We start from the raw sequence: 17,747 nt of genomic DNA on the forward strand, positions 1-17,747 counted from the left end.
CGAACCATGTTAGTCCTCCACCTGAACCCAAAGTAGAGTATCTTAGCATAAAAAGTGAGCTTTTATAGGCGTAGCAACAGCGCATGTGATGTGCAAGCTGGTGACATAGCCATCATAGAATAGTTTGGGTTGGAAGGGACCTTCAAAGGTCATCTAGTCCAACCCCCTGCAATGAGCAGGGACATCTTCAACTAGATCAGGTTGCTCAGAGCCCCGTCCAGCCTGGCCTTGAATGTCTCCAGGGATGGGACATCTACCACCCCTCTGGGCAACCTGGGCCACCATTTTACCACCCTCATTGTAAAAAATTTCTTCCTCGTGTCTACCCTAAATCTCTCCTTTTAGTTTAAAACCCTTACCCATCATTGAGGAAGGGCAGCCATTTCTGGACAGCAGGTTACCTTGCACCATCCTTGCTTCCCATGTCAGGGGCAGGAAGGCACATTTCAGTCTATTATCTCGGATTCTCTGATTTTTGACTGCTGCACAGCAGACAAGACACACTGCAGAGAGCAGCTTGCACCCCAGCTCGAGGGCTGGTCACCATGGTGGGAGTCCACGAGCCACAAGGCCAGGAGAGCTGTGAATCCCCACCCAAGAGGCATGCCCAATGCTCATCATATCTTCTACCATGATTCATCTTGATTAATGTATGATGAAACGGGACCTTTAGCCTCAAGCATGCCAAGGGGTAACTTGATATCAATGTGCAGCTGCACTGGTCTCCTGAAAGTGGGTGAGTTGCACATTTTGCAATTAGGGTGAGTTAATTGTATGTGCACAGACAGTTGCCACAGCTCAGCTGATGGGTGGTAACTTATTAGACCACAGGAATGTGAGCACTTCAAATCATGAAACCATACCCATGGAGTTTGCAGGCTCGGGGCCTGAGAACCCACTGCCCTGCCGTTTCATTGCACCGTCATCTCAAGGACAAGGAGAGCAGTTGAACACCTGTGATGTATAGTCTGATGCAAGATGAAGTTTCCCAAGAGATTCCAAAATTTCTAGCCAGAATTTCAAAGAATTTAACACTGTTTTCTTTTTAACTGACCTTGAGTTAAAATATTCATTTTAAGTGAGAATGTTTGGGAAAAAGTTCTGGAAATTTTCAGCATAAACACTAATTCTTGTAAAAAAACATGAAGAGTCATATACAGAAGGTATAAACTTCCCTTAAGTCTCTGGGTCTATTTCTTACCTGCAATGGATCTCTGCAGGCCTAGAGCCATCCAGAAGGGAACCTGTCCAATTTGGTGAAACTGTGGCCAGAGTATTTTTTAGATGTAATGTACTTTTAATCCACAGCACTTGCTGGTTTCTTAGAAGCTTGAAGAGAAAATTACCTGCCAAATGCTTTTGTTCCTTTGTACTTGGTCATTAGCTCTGTGCACACACATGTGACTGGGCAGAGAGAGTTGAAATCAGCCTGTTTTGGTTTTTTTTCAGAGTCTTTCCGGTGCCAACCCTGTCAGCAAACACTGATGATGTGAGCTTTGACCTGGTGAGCATAGCCCAGATTCTGGCCCTGGTGAAGTCAATGGGATCTTGCAGTGGATCTTCAGGATTTCAGTGCACTGAGCTAGATACAAGTGAGGGACATAGAGAGTCCTTGGGGAAGTCTGTCTTTTAAATGACTTTTAAATTAAACCGGAGATAAAACTGTTTGTGCTTGGGGCTAACTCCCTGCTGAAGGAACTGGAACACAGACCCTGTAATAGGGTGCTCATGTGTGAGAGCAGAGTGAGCAAAACTAGTAGAAGCAACTGTAGAAACTATAGTAGATACACACTCATTAATACCTTTGCAGGGTTGGGTATAACACCTTTGTGTGCATCCCCTCTGTTTGTTGCTGCCTGCTGTTATGCTCAGTGTTACTCTTGAGAGCACAATGTTTTGGCAGACACCATGTTCTGCTCTCAGCAGAGCCCTTTTTCCCCTCTTCCCTTGAGGGAGTCATACTTGAAAGAAAGAAAGGGGGGAAAAAAAAAAAAAAGGGAAAAAGGAGATATCTGGTTCTGGCCCAACTTTCATGTTTTTTCTTCCCATTTCTAAATGAATTCTAAGCTGAGACATCCCAGGCAAAATTTCAACCCAGGGCAGTTGTCTGCATTCACACTAAGAACCAGTGAAAAAGTGTTTTGAGGTAGCCTTAATTATAGCTGTGAGAATGACACCAGTGTAACATTTAAAGTGTGAACATAAAATATGGCAAATCAATCAGAGTATGGAACCACACTCGGAAAGTATTCAGCTGATGATGTTCACGATCACATGTTAAAAAAAATTTAAAAAGAAAAAAAAAATTACGTGTGGAAATTCACTCCTCCAGCCAATGGAAAGAGATACTTTTCTATCTCATAGTCTACATAATTCCCTCACCTGCTGCCCAAATCACAGTTAAAATGAGCTTAATTTATCCCTTTGAAAAAAAAAAAAAAGTTTTACAAGCCGTTATTCCTGTTCAGCAATCACAGAGACGTTAAATCTTACTGCAAAGAGGGGGGAAAATGCCTCTTCTCAGCATTACAGCTGCAGCTGTTTGACAGAAATAAGTGACTTCATAAACCCTCCTGATTTAGCAGCAGGAGAGCAGAGTTTTATGCTGTCTGCTGCACAGTCACAGGAGCTGAGAAAGCTCTGCAATCTTCACAAATGTTTCACCTCAGTTTATAAATACCTTGCTTCACCGTGTTAATGCCTCTTTTGCTTTGCTTTCCATTCACCTCCACTAGATCATCTACCAAGACCTTTTATTGCTTTTAAGTGACTGATCCCACTGGTCCCACATATTTTTCTTCTCTCTTTTTTTTTTTTTTTTACTGGAAGATACCACACCTTCACCTTTCCATTGGTTTGTTGGCTTCTTACTCTTACGGTAAAATGCAGTAAAGATTTAGCAGGCTGTCGTTATTTGCAGCATAATCAGGCCATATACCTTCTCATGAAAGAGCCCATACTTAAGCACTATATTTTCTCTGTCTCTCTCAAGTATCCACTCCATAAAAAATTAACTGAAAACACATTTTCCTGAGCTGTGATGAAAACAGAGAGATTTCTGATGGTTGTCTTCTCAGTCTCCACCTTTCTGTATTCATTTTGAGACCTTATTGTTTAAGAATGAATTCCTGTTCCTCCAGATCGACTTCTGAAGATGTTCCCAGCTCATATTAACATGACTTCGGTATAAGTTTGATGTAAGAAGGCTATTCAGTCCTTTGCAGGAACACCGTCTCTGTTGGGAAGTCTTCACTGATGTAAAGTCAGCAGGAACTCTTGCTACAGTAAAATATCCAGGATTCACCTTTCAAGTTATCTCTTATCTTTATAGGATAATTACAGCTCATAGGCCTTGCTGTTCCTTGGCCAAGCAGCCTGCTGTTTCACATTGCCAGGAGATTTTGCAGGATTTGTCTCAGGGCAAATCGGACTGAGATACAAGAATCTGAGGGGAAAACTGCCAGCGAACAAATGAGTTTCTCAATGATGGTCTTCAAACACTGCTGGGCTTCATGTAAGTCTTTCTCAAATTGTTGTCCCTCTCTTTGCAAAGCCATACGACTACAGATGTTTCTAAACTCAATGCTATCCTAAAAGCAAAAGCAGAAAGAAGTGAGTGAAAAATAATGCTCCCTAGGCTTTATAGGCATGATTTTCTAAGCAGAAACTTCATAACCACGAAAGTTCATCTCTGATTTACTGTGAAACATCTTTAGTTTTGAGATACCTGTAACCATTAAATAGTGCTGCAAGCCATCTTGGCAGGAAGCCTCGGGTAGCAGTTTCACCTGCTCACTTTTAAGGGGCACTTTGTTCCCCAGGCATCAGCAATATTTCATTTTTTTTCTTTTAACTCTTTCTACCAGACAGAGCTTTACTAGCTGTCCTCATGCAAGTCAACTCCCCCTACCCTGATGGGCCAGGGGAGGGCCTCAGGGAAATGTTGTATCCAGACATCACTGGAGAGCTCCCAATGAGTCCCAAATGGACTTTGTGAGAGCAACCCTTGCTGAAGCATCACTTCCATGCTTTGTCCTTCATCTGTGAGGTGACTGGGATCACCTGCAAGGCAGGTGACCTCAGCAGCTCTTCCAGTTGCACATCATAACAAATGATGAAGCCTTCCCAGACCATCAGATGTGGCATGGCCTGCAATGTGAGAAGTGCTGCTCTGACACCTGCCCATGCTAGGGGAAATGCTCTGCATGGGGCAAATGCATTCCTTAATCCAGTCAAACCAATGTCATATGTTACAGCTCATGGAAACCCCTCCTGATGTTTTTAGGAAAAAGCTAAGTGCAGCCAGTGCCCCCCTAAGCAACTATAGTGCTGCTGGCTGTAGGACCTTGCCTAGGGCAGGGGCAACATTCTGCTGCCATTGAGCTGGGCCAGCGGAGGTTTGTGAGCACTGTAAAGTGGTGCACATCTACTATGCACATTTATACAAATACTAAAAAAAAAACATCCCCCTCTACCACCGTCTGCTCCTACCTCTCCTTAAAAGAGGAGTAGGACCAGATGGTAGAAGCAGAGTTTTAACTCACAATGGTTCCCCCAGCCTGGTTTACTCTAGGAAATGGTTGTGTCCACACAAAGGAAGGAGAACCTCAGTGGTGCGAATGAGCACGTGGAGGTCAAGAGGACAAGACATCCTCTTCTGGCAGCAGAATCAGCCTCTGTCATCATAAAATTTATGTGCAAACATGGTCTTGGTCACAACCTATGTCTCTGCAGAGTCCCACATGCAATGAACACTCCAGGACAAGCTATAGCGGATGGATCAACCTTGTTCCACAGCATGTAGTGCACACCAGATTTTGGCACCTTTTACCTCCTTCACTTGATGTATTTACTCTGTAAGTAGCAGCCTGTGCTTTTAGCTGTGAGGAAATTGAGTTTTAATGTTATTCTTAAAAGTATGAAGGTTCAGACTTATTGTTGGTTTTACCTTTGTTATTAAAAACAACAGAGAAACCAGTTTTAAAACTCCATTTCACCTAGACAATCCCAGCTTCGTAATGGTAGCAACAAAAAGGGTTTGCATCTGAAGGATTAAAATGTGGTTTAACATCAAAACCAGTGCTGAATGACTGCCCCAGACAGAAGATAGAAGGTAGTAATTACAAAAATACCAAAACTAGCCATCCAGCACCATTCTTGGACCCTTAGGTATTGTACAATAGCAGTTGTGGGTCTGCTGTGGGCAAGGTGAACTCATTGCTCTGGTACGCCCCTGTGCCAAAAAGCCAGGGAGTCCTGAGGTTAGCTGAAAAGCAGCCTTTTTCACATATATTTCCAAAGTTTCCTTTTTCAGAAAGATTTTGATGTTTCCTTTGAAGGTCACCTTTCAAATCTGTTCTGTAAAGTTGCCTTAGGTATAAAATCCCTACTCAAATATATTAAAAGGTCAAATAAATTGCACTAAGTAAACAAGCTAGCTTTGCTAGCTTTTGCAGGTGTCCAGCACATGGCAGCCTTAGGATACATGACAGAGAATAAAAACTTGACTTATCTTTCTCAGTAAAAGTGAGCAGTAACTAACTGAAGGAAAAGCAAAAGTTTCAGACTAAAAATTCTTTCCGTTTTAACTTCAGGAAATAGGGCCCTTGTGAGCTGAACTGATAGAGAGCAACAGTTCCTGCTGTACTTTGCCATGTAAGTGAAGGTAACAGGAATATTTGCAGTGATTTGATTTCAAGTGTTTTCAATTGCAAGACAGGAGCAGATCCTCCCTGCAGCTTTCATTTGTCCATATGTTTAGACAGATGAGTTAATAAAGAACCTCCCCCAGAATAAAAACAGCATGGCCTACTAGTTTCAAGGCTGTCTAATTTATGGCTTAAATTTTTCCACTGCTCTGTGTCTGTTTCATGCAGTTGTCACTCAGTGGTAGGCTGAAGTTTCAGGATGTTTCTGATGGCTCAGCTTTTATTTTTGAACCTTAACATAAAATTGATACTATCCACCAAGTTGCTTTGCACTTGTGAAGAAGCCGCTTTTATAAAGGCTTCCTTAGAGAAGACACAAACTGCTTTCTTCCGTCTTTTATTTTACTCAGAGATGCCAACCTGACCCTTCAAACAGATTCCTACAGCTGGCTCTTACAGACAGCTGCCTTTTTCTTCAGCACGCTCGAATTTTAGACCTCAGCCCACTGCCAACCCTCAACATTTTTTCTTAATCTCCATGCGGCCTGGTAGACAAAATTTCCACTGAAGGCAGAGTGGCAGTGGTGGTGCCCTAGTCCAGGTGCTGGATGCTCTTCACGATTGGCGGGCCAAAATCTGGGAGTCAGGGCTGGAGTGCCAGAGCTCCTAATGTCCATTCCTGGTAACTTAGCGCCTCCACCCCCACTGACCTATTTCATTTTTTTCCAGTATATATTCTCAGGATAGGTCAATTTCTGGAGGAATAAAATGGTCATTTTAGAAAGTGATTCTTATGACATTCCTTGGGCATGTGAAAGTCTAAGCCAGAGCTTTGTCCCAGAGGCTACGCGTGTAGTCAGCGGGGAGCAACAGGAACAGGTTATGTGACCAATCTTAGATGGCTGTTATAGGATGAATTGAATCTGGAGTGCTTCTTTCTCTCTTGTGACCCTAAAGGGAACATGGCTTGAGTAGCTTAGTCTTTGAGAAACCTCTGTGGGACAGATAAGACCCTTCTCAAGTCTGTATCCATCTCTCACCTGCTGTTTTCTAAAACAGTTGCATTTGGAAGATATCTCCTAAGACATATACCACCGAGAATGGAGGAGTTGTTAATAATTTATTGTGAAGTTGCTATTCCTGTGGAAAAAAATATCCTCTAAGCCCCTAGTGTAGTTCATTCTGTGGTTTGCTGCTGCAAAGCATCTTTCTTACACAGCAGGTGCGAAAGCACGTGGAGTGCAGCGCTATCATATTAATAAAATGGAACTGCCTAAGTATATTTCCTCTGAGCTTCCAGAAATATCTTGGAGGCAATTCCTCACTTGAAGAACTTAAAATTGTCCATTTGTCAGTATTTTAAAAAATATCCACACAAACAAGTATTGATGCCTACGGCTTGCAAATAACTTTATGGAGGGTGAGGCAATTTTTTCCAGGATCACTCTTCATATTAATTACTGTAAAAAATGAAGATTCAAAGCTATTAGTTTCAGGAACAACTTCATAATATCAGTGCCTGCAAAATGAAAAACGTGCATGCTGGCACATTTGTTCACATTTGTTCAATCCATGGTGGCAAGCAGGGACTATGCTGCTGTTTTGCTTTCTAATGAAAGCAATTTATCTCATTTCCATCATCCCTAAGCCATTATTTATGAATCAGTCTTCAGTTCTCTCTCATAGGAAGAGCAAGTCACTTTGGTATTGAGAAAAAATCTCTGATTTGTGTCAGGAAAACAGAACCAGAAAACAAGCTTATTAACTACCATTACAAATGTCATCTAGCAACAGCCACCCATTCCACATTCCTCCCCCAAAATGCGCAAATCCCCCAGGTGAAGTGCTCTGGGCTTATGCTGTGCAGAGCAGCTGGCAGAGATTCCTGGCTGCACCAGCCCCCACTGTTCTCCTGAAGAACAGGCCATCTCCAGGTATTCAGCTCACTTGTGGTCAAAGTCAGCAATGTCTGATGCTGTCCTGTCGTTAGGCCTGCAATGAACGTGTGGTTTCTGTTTTGTTCCCCAGGGATGGGTCTCAATATAGGAGGAAAACAAAGCCTGCGGCTGGCACTGCTGTGGGCAGGCTTAGCAAAGGCAATGTACTGTCCCCCCGCCTGCCTGCGAGAACCCCGGCAGGGCTGCCATCATGCCATCCCTCAAGTCCCAGTGATGTGACTCACTCTTGGTACAAATTAAATGCCACTGGCCTAATTTCACAGCAACTGCACTGTTTCACCCCGACAGGAGATCCAGGCAAGGGGTCTACAGGTGCATGTGCAGGTCTGCTGATGCTGCTCCTTTTGGCTAGAAGTACCAAGCCTGCTGTCCCAACCTTCTTCTTCTGCTGCACAAGGCAGAGCAGCAGCACCATAGCACAGGGGCAGGAGAAACTTGCACAGTCAGAAGTTTTTTTATTATCCCGCCCTGTCAGTCTGGCACCCTTTAAGGACACTATTTTCTTTTCTCCCTTAAAGAAAACACCATGACTGTTTTGCAAATGGGATGGCTATTTTAACTTCTTAGCGTGATTTATGTTCCATTCCCCACTGGCTGCCGTTGAGATTGGGCCAGTCCAATCTGCCACACATTTCTGATTTAGTACTGTCTTCACAACCCCTTGGTAATTTCGGCACAGGAGGCAGGATGTTATCAAAAAGCTGGAGTAATGCATAGCTGCACCTGAGCACAGCCAGGGCAAGCCGCACGCTGCTATTTTGGGAAGCTTTTATACCTTGTATTTTTCCGTTTCCAATGCACTCACATTGCTGCTTAAAATAGAGAATCTCTGTTAAAAAAAAAAAAAAAAAAAAAAAAAAAAAATTAAAAAAAAGCCATTCTGTTCACCTTGGCAGTGTGTAATTACAGGAGAGCGAAAACGTGGGCATTATTACAGGGCATCTTTGCGGAGGAAAAAGGGGCAAGGAATTTGCTTGTGGGTGTGATGTTGGTAAACAGCTGATTAGGCAGCGGGTGATGCGGCCGCTTGGTTCTCAGGATGGGGGACAGAGGCCCCTTGCTCTTCTCTGTCTTCATGCAGACCCTTTCCCTAGGCACTCTCTTTGCAGTTGTACGCCAGGCAAAATCAGTAACAACACACTTGCTTTCGCTAGTGAAGGATTTGCTCCCAATTCTTGCCAGGCTGTCACTTTTCATCAGAAGTTCACCCTTTAATTGCTGAGAACTAGCAATGACTAACAGGTACTGGGGCACAGCAGAAAGCATTGTTCCCAATACCTACAGGGGATGGGCTACTTCAGTGTTGTCCTTCCCATACCTTCAATCTATTTTTTCTTCAAGCCTATGTCTATCTGTTTTGGGACCATTTTATAGAGTGATTTTTTGAACCAGTTCAGCTGATAAACCAATACCATCAACCAACAAAAGGAAAAAAAGGAACAACCCCAAAACAAATGGAAAATGGGAAAGTCGGGATTATCAAGAAAAAATTGAAAGAGACATAACCGTAGCAATTAATGAAACATATCAAATAATGACTGCTAGCGTGACTGAGTGTCTCTGAGCCATAAACTCAGATCTTTCCTTCAAAAATAGTGACTGGAAGGACATGTTTTCAAGGGCTGCCATTTTGAAGGGACTTCATCCAACTCATTGGCTTACAGCTTATTTTTAAGGGCTCGTTCATCTGAATTTATGAGCAGGTTGTAATATAAATGGGTCCCTTGAAATCCAATTTACTTCAAAATCAAATCTGCAGCAATGAAACTACTCACAGTTAAATGGGTTGCTTATCCATGATGCAGGGTCTGAGGAAACCTACTGCAGAATTTATGTAACCTCATTCTAGAAAGGAAGGGGGAGAAGTCCCAGAGCTCAATGGGTCATGATAATGGGTTTTCAATGAAAAAAAAGGACCTAACTCAGCTACAAGTAGAACAGGAAAATCGGAATCCAAAGTAGACTGTATTCCCAGTGGTATCTAAACACATGCTTTCACACAAACAAATATTAAAGTAGTTCTGGGAAAGAAGAGGAAGAAAGTAAAGCCTTCATTGAGGTGGCTGTAGTTCATCAAGCTAGCATTTGTTTGTACAAAAAATAAATGTCATTTGCCTTATTTTAAATTACAAGCAATTAAGAAGTCCTACTGGAAAACTGGTATTGCAGAGGTCCAACCTGTCACTGCAATCTCATTTTTGAAGAATAATGTCTAATAATTTCAGCTGATTCTTAACATACTCTTTTTTTTATGTCATGCATATCTTCCAATATCTCCCCACCCATCTCCAGGTGAATTCATTCCTAGTGGACTCTTAGATGGATATTCCTGGAAACTAAAAGTATTTGGACCCAGATGTTCAAAGGTTGCCTCTGATTCTTGGTGACTGAGTTTATGACTGAGTTGCATCTTGACTTGATGTAGCTTGGATTTGATTTTTAACAAACTGTGAACAATCTCAAAGCCAGCTGGACTCAGCACATTGACCAAGCACACATGAAGACAGTATCTTGCAATGTCTCAAAGTCATCACCAAGATACTGAGAAACCTGAAGTCATAGAAAAATATTGATCACCAATATTTATCCACCAGATGAGACTTTAAGTGGTTACTTCTTTGCTGCTTCAGTATGCCCCAGCTTCCCACATTGTGCTGGTCTGTGCTGGGAAGGCTGGCATAAAAGTAGAAGAGCAAATCCTAGTTTCAGCTCAGCTGACCCAGAAATTAGTTTCAACTAATAATGGGGGTTCTGTGGCATGCATCTTTGCTACTAAAATTTGGATAAGAACTGCCATCTTGTTCTACGTGGTACACCCAAGAATAATCATAAGGTAAAAGTTTTGGGGCAATGTCAAACTGACTTAGACATGACAGCTAAACTCATGAATTGCAAGCCCATGCCTAGGCTTTTTCTTAGACTTCTTCCTGGGCTAATATGCATAACCAGTGCATTTATTGGAAAACTGAGGATTTTTTCAGGTATTGGTTCACTGGGTGTCATATGCTGGATGTATATTGTGTCAATTTGGAACAGCCATGGGATCTGCAGGTCAGTCATGTTTCCCTTACAAGTTACTGGTCTCTTCATCTTGTGTTGGTTTTTGCCTCTTTTAGAACTGGAGAATAGCTTTATAATTTAAAACTTTATGTGCATTTGTAGAAATTTACACATATAAAGCCTGCTTCTGAAAAAGCTCTGATCTTTCCAGGCTACTCAGCATGTCAGTAAGCCTTCATTCTGCCCAAAATTGGTTTTGTCCCCTGAACCCTTGTGGTGCACCTACACTGAACTGTTGTTAGCATTCTAACTGTTTTGCAGGCTGTGGACTTAAGTCATTTAACTCTTCCAGTTTGCATGGCAAGACCCAGAGCGTGCAATTATTAGTGCAGCCCACTGCCCTTCCACCAATAGCCCCAGATAAGAGCACTTATGCGTCTCACTTACTTTTGGGTGGAGAGGAAGAGGATGCTGCTGTAGGAGAGGGAGCAGGAGAGTCTGTTCTACTTCTACAAGCTGGGAAGTCGCTTCTACTAGTCGGGACAGCTTGCTGCGCAGAGCCATCTCTCGAAGCGTCTCACGCCTCGCCAGCCCTGGCCAGGCCGGTCTCTCTGGCCTGGGCTCACCTGGGCTGGGAGGAGATATTTCTCCGCTCTCGTCTCCATCCTTCAGGCTCTTCCCTGGGACTGATTTCTCTTCCTCCAGCTCCAGAGCCCCACCAGGCTCAGACACTTCCGTCTCCTCTCTCAGGCTATGCCAAGCTGGCCTGAAGGTTTGAGTGTGGGAAGGCTGGGGGGAACTGTGGAGAGGATGTGGGGCTGCGACAGCCCAGAGGGTGCAGAGACCCCCTGTCTGGTGCCCGAGAGACACAAGCAGGGCAGCTGGACTGGTCATTTGCCTTCCCACCTCCCTTCCCACTCCAGACCCGGGTGCAGCTTTTTAAACTCCACTTGGCCCCTTCCCCACTTCTTTCTTCTTATCTCTGGCTCCTCCGTGGGTGGCCATGCACCCCACCCGCCTCTCCAGCCCTCCCTGGGCTGTCCTGGGCAGGTTGAAACCCGTGCATCCTTGGGAGGGACGGGTGGGTGGGTGCAGAGCTTGTGGCTGCTGAACCTTTTGCACAAAGGGGTGTAAATCCTCCTGTGGTCCCCACTGGGAGTGGACTTGCCAAAGCTGGCCCATTCCAGGAGGTGGAGTGTGCGTGGAGTCAGCCCTCCAGAGGCTGTGTTATAAAGCTCCGTGCTGAAGGATTTTACAATGTTTCAATGTGCAATTTAAAAGGAGACCAAGGGCCAGGAGCGAAACCTTTCATTGCAAACCCCTCCCGGTTTTGGGGATGTTCGGCGTGGATCTGGTTGATGCTCCTGCATCCTGCACCAGATGCCTCTCATTGACACCCACACCGACAGGCGGAGACCCCTGGAAACACCCAGCCAGGTCCAGCTGTCAGGGTTTCCACCAAAAAGTTATAGCTGCTGATAACTCAAAATTTCTCAGCTTACCTTCATTTTTATTATTATTATTATTGTTACTACTCACAAGCCCCAAAAGCATCAAACGCATCCAAATCTGTCAAGCTGACAGTGCCACATTTGGAGTGCAGAAAAAAAAGTCTCAAGTAGGAAAACAGTGGGCTGGAAACAGGAAGGCTGAATGAGCCCCACCTGAAATAACTCCAAAAAAAGGCATTTCTGGCTTTGGCAAGTTAGCCAGAAGGATCCTATATGTTTTTGTATATGGTTCCCAGAGGATTTAAAACTGTAAGATTTGATGCTAAACCTATTTCTGTGCTGTGAAACCAAGGACAGCTGTACAAATATTTGCTGTTTTTAATTAAACCTAACATTGCTACTTCCTTCATTTAAGTTAGGTCAAAGGACTGGCAATTTTATGCTTTGATAGATGAAGAAAAACAGTTGTGGGTGTTGTGTTTTAGAAATATGTTATAAAATAAGAAGTCTGAGGGAAAAGGCCTCAGAGGCTATAATAGCTCTGCCCTTGTGCTTTCTTCTCAGATATGTTTTCCTTGTCAAATATTTTGCCTTATCCATATAGCAACTGTTTCTACTGTAATTCTGCTCATTCTGTTTCCTTGGAAGACTTTTATCTAAACTTTCCATTTGCTCCCTAGTTAAACTTCAGGTAGCCTTCTCTCTTTGTGTTCTTTATAAATGTAGACAAATCTGCTTTGTTAGGGGGAAATGAGGAGAGACATGCCTGGTCCCACTCTCTTTGAACCCCATTAGATTGCCAGAGCACTCGGCAGAACATCTCACAGCAATTCCCTCTGGAGAAGGGCTGGTCATTCTCTTGCTCCTCAGAGGAAGGCTTTACTGTCACTGTCTCTTCCAAAATCAGGTGTATCAATCCCATCTTAGGGCTGGAGATAAACTAGCCTGGCATCAGTGCAGGACATGTGCCAGGCACTCATATGAAACTGCAAATGAGGTAAAAGAGCAGAGAAGTATCACACAGTGGGTACAGGAGTATGGAGAAGAACACACAGATTTGCAGTTTATCAGCTTGCTCACTTTCTGAGGGCTAGAAATATGGTCTTCTTAGGTGGTCTGAAGTTTTGGGGTGGATTAACATTTTATAAAACTTGTTTTATACAAAAAACATTAAAAAACCTCCTAACTCTCTAACAAACCCTTATCAGGAATTTTCTTAGAAAAATATTATACATGGACAATCGCAAAAATGATAAGTGGAAGTCTGTTTTTGTTTCCAACATCTCCCTCCCTATCTCTTCATTGTTTAACTATGTACCATGTGGTGCCCTGAAGATATTGAGCCATAGGTCAAGTAGAGAGTAAACCAAGAGGAGATATATCACAACTTACTGCTAAAGAAATCGTATGTTGTGACATCTACTTTCATTACCTCTAGTACCTCTCACCTTATAACTAAAACCATGGCAAAATGGGTCTATTTAGTGTTTTTAACGGAGTTCTAGTGTGCATCCATAAATCCAAAGGTTCTTTTCCTGACACAGCTACTGTCTCATCTGCTTTGCTGAGTAAGTCTGAAGGGGCAGAAATGGATATAGGAGCTTTTGCCCCCTGTTCCAAGACATGTAAGGAAAAGTGAAGTTTGTCCCTATCATAGCTGTGCTATAATTGAATGTATTTTTACAGTCAATGAGTTTTTCTCAATGAGTTAACCGTCCTTTCAGGAAAATAAGATGGATAGCTGCTTATTTTAATCTGGCAGCACTTTGAGCAAATACAGCATTTTTTCTGTCTCATGTAGCTCAAGGCTAAAAACCCAAAGAGCAAGAAAACTTCTTTCCCCGCTCCCTCCTTCCAAAACGCAAGTCAAGGTTTTGTGGGATTCAGCACAATCCCTGGGATTTATGTTGCACCTGTTGAATTCTCACAAGAAATATCAATTAAAATACTGTGACTTTGGAAGGAACGTAGGAAATCTGCAGGGAGACTCGAGCTCCATGGGTTTTCTGCACCTGCAGTGTTCTGCCGCCCCGGCTCGGTGCCTCTCGGGCCAGGAGGGGCTGCCGGGCCGCTGCCACGCGCCGCTCCGTCTCCATCAGCGCGTGGGGAGAAGCCCATTTCCCCCTGTCTGCGCCATGCTCACTGTTTTTTGTTTGAGTTGGCACCCACTGACAGCATCGGGGTGATGAGGCATTGCAGACGCAGTGCTGGAGCATTCGGTGGCACAGATTTGGGATATTCTCTCTGCCTTTAAGCGTCTGGACTGAGAGGAAGGAAGGGGAGGCTGAGATCTTGTAGTAGTTAGCTCCAAAGCCCAGTCACACCTGATAATCATTTTTAAAAAGCGCAGGTGGCTGTGAGTCCATCCGCTTTTGTCCCCAGCAGATGATAGTGGGGTTTACCAGGAATGGTTGAGTTCTGCACTGCTGCTGGCTGCTGCTGTTGCTGTTTGCACATTACAGTGCTGGTGGGATGGTGGAGCAGGGCCTGAGGGAGCACCTGGGCTCAGGAGAGACCACGTATCCAGGAAATGTGCTATATGTGTTCCCAGAATATGTTGATCTAATTTGAACATCTAATCACCTTTTTTTTTTTTTTTTTTTTAATATGTGAACGATATTAAGGAGAACTCTGAATTGTTGTGGAGATGAATAAACACTTCTAAAAGATATAAGCCCTTCAGCTTCAAGGTGAAATCCAACCAGGAACTGATGAGGATTAGGAAGAAATTAGTCTCTGGGGAGAAGGCAATTGCACAGTGTCCCTTCATCATATACCTTGCAGTTCTCTTGGGACAGGTCTGGAATTTGGTATGGGCAGAGGACAGATGCATATTCTGATCCACAAGACCCACTAAATGATCTGGACTTATAAACTTCCCCTTGCTGTTACCCACCTTAGTGGAGGATGGGTTTCAACTCTCATCTCTTACAGGTCTGGCTTCACTATGATCTGAAAAGCTTTTTGGGGATAAGTATCCCATGTCTTCAAGCTGTGCTAGAAGAGGATTCAATGCCTTACCAAGGAAAGAGCCCAAAGAAGAGAGCATCATTTTGTAGCTCTGACATTTGGGGAAAAGAGGTGTTGGGCTCCTGGCTGTGTCTCAGGACTGGCTTGGCTGGGGATGAAAAATTGGTTATAATCTAAGCGTAATGCAAACAAGGATTTGGACCCTGCCTATGTACTGCCCTCCCTCTACCCTAGCTGACTGCTACAAACAATTATTCACTCTCTATTTATAGTAGTTTCTGGACAGGCAAAGTATTTCCAGCAACGTGGCAGCAGGAGATGGAAGAACCATGGAGTGGTGTGGAGGGCATGCTCCTTGGTGCCCTCACAAGGACAAACCAAGCAGGACATTCCCATTTGCCTCGGGCAAATATGCTTGGGCTCTGCTGCTGCTGCTGCCACATGGGAAGGTGGGCAGCGAGAATGAGCATTTCACTTATCTCTGTGCTGTGGAAAATAGGTGTTAAAATCCCCTCACTCATACTTACTCAGATATTGGTCCCTCCCTTCCCTAGTGGGGATATTAACTACCAGACTAATTAACAAAGCAGAGCAGGAATCATGGGAATGAACACCACTGAATAAAAGAGCGTCAAGATGGAGCTTGAGCACTGGTCCTCCATACCGCGTAACTGCTGCTTGGTGCTTCTTCACTAGTGGCTCTTCTGTAAAACCACCCAAAAATATTATGGTTTTCTGCTGGTAGCTACCTTCATCATACAAAGGAAGGTGGAAGCTACTGCTGCCCCAGCATGGAGCTACTGAGAGCTGATTTGCTGCTGTACAAATGCCCACAGGGATGAACCCCATGGGTGTTTAGGCAGAGAAATATCTGGATAATAGATGTTAATGGAGCTTAGGTGCTGAGCGATGATAGATCCTCAGAAGCTTTCAGAGACCCATGTAAAATGCTCATGGATAACAAGCAGAGGCTTTCAGGAGCATAGTTTTGAGCACAGGCATGTGATTTCTTCCATGTAATTGTCCATTGTTTTGGCTAGATGGTGAACCTAAGGACAGCTGTACTGCCTTAGATCAGAGTAACCTGAGCTGGTATTCTGACTCCAAAAGTGGCAGGGAATACCCCCAGTGTTTTCCCCAACTGAGGCTCATCCCCAGCACTTTGAGTCAGCTTGCAACTGCCCCCAAAATAGGCAACTCATCTGCCTGAATTGTGGCAATGGGGTTCACATTCATGGTGTCCCTCAGGGAAAAGAAAAACAGCGGATGCAATGGGATGCCTGTTGACGAATGAGAACAGGCAAGCTGTAAAGTGTTTCCACAGCCTCTGACCATTCTCAACTTGGGACAGTTTTTGTGCCTGTGAACTTCTTTTTTTGTTAGTTTTTTTGTTTGTTTAGCACCTCATAGTGGACCCCTCTCCAAGCGCTTGTCTACTCTCCCTTTAAATCTATGCATCCAGTGCCTTTTGGCAAAAAAATCCATGCCCATTTGCTGCTTGAAGAATTTCTTTTGTTCGTTTTCAACCTGGCTCCAGTCTTGTGCTGGAAGGGACAAGTGAGTAGTCAATCCTTCTTCACAGCAGCCAGCATTTTGCAGACCTCTATCATATTTCCCCTACTGTTCCTTTCCAGCTTCTTCCCATTGTTCTGCTACATGTTAGTGTCCCCACAGAGGGTCAGCTGGGATTGTCACTTGTTCTGAAAACACAGAACCAGTGCAGTTCATTTATAAAATGACGAACACCTGAATTAGCATGGGTGGTTCAGCACTGGTGTGGTGGGGACAACCCCCATGGCCGTTTCTGCTGGCTCAGCTGTGGGGTCGGGACTTCGCAGCCGAGGGCCAGAAGCAGCAGCTGGACACTGCAGCCTCTTCCACCAGTGTGGCTCTTCCTGTGGAGAACACTTGACCAGAATTAGGTGTGTGTTCCTAGGATGCAAATGTAAAAATATTTTCACTCTTGTATGTGTCATTCTGGAGAGACGTTTTGACCTCAGAACCAACCTTTTTATGTAACACCAACTAAACACACATTGCACCTAAGTGGGGATACTCTGTTAGAAATAAATGTGCTTCTAAGCATTTGGAAGTGTAAAGGTGATATTTATAAAGTGACCAGAACACCCACTATGTGCTGCACAAGCCAGTGAAAATAACAGCTGCTGAGTTTTATCAGCTTTAGAGCACCACAGGAGCAGCACACAGAGCGGTTCATCTGCCATGTGTCAGTGCTGAGCACAGCTGACTAATGCACTGCCGTAACTAAAGACAGGGTAATCATATAGAGACTATAAGTAGATGATAAAATGAGTAGCAGTTTTATGGCTTTTCAAATGCTTTCTCCTAATATCCACATCTGTACTGTATTTGCGAGCGTAAAAGCAATGAAAATTCCTGCAGGACAAAATAACTTTATTCTTAAGAGTATACCTAGGGTGTTGTCTTCCCTCCAGCCCAGTGGTAAACATGTTGATGTTGGAGTAAAGAAAGGGCTGGTATTTTTCCTGCATGAGTGAGGTACAGCTTTATCATTCTGGATTAACTGTTTCAGAGGCTGTACACACTTTTTTTTGTTGTTTTTTTAACTACTAACTGTGTTCTGACTGCCACAATATCTTCTTTATAAAAAAATCTGAAACCACAAAGACCTCTGCATGAAATCCAGGGAGTAAAATCTGGCAGGAACTGAAGAAAATGTAGTTACCTGAAGTGACAGT

General features: G+C 43.8%; 1 protein-coding gene across 1 annotated transcript; it reads right to left on the reverse strand.

The window, feature by feature from the left end:
* Positions 1-2,631: 2,631 nt before the first annotated feature.
* DLEU7 (deleted in lymphocytic leukemia 7) lies at positions 2,632-11,500 on the reverse strand (the record flags this gene model as incomplete). Its single annotated transcript, XM_082043267.1, has 2 exons — positions 2,632-3,590; positions 11,054-11,500. The coding sequence occupies 2 exons, from the start codon at positions 11,498-11,500 to the stop codon at positions 3,384-3,386; spliced, it is 654 nt and encodes a 217-aa protein (XP_081899393.1). The 3' UTR covers positions 2,632-3,383.
* Between the last annotated feature and the right edge of the window lie 6,247 nt (positions 11,501-17,747).

This window comes from Streptopelia decaocto, assembly GCF_964273445.1.
Source record: "Streptopelia decaocto genome assembly, chromosome: 1".
NCBI classification, from domain to species: domain Eukaryota; kingdom Metazoa; phylum Chordata; class Aves; order Columbiformes; family Columbidae; genus Streptopelia; species Streptopelia decaocto.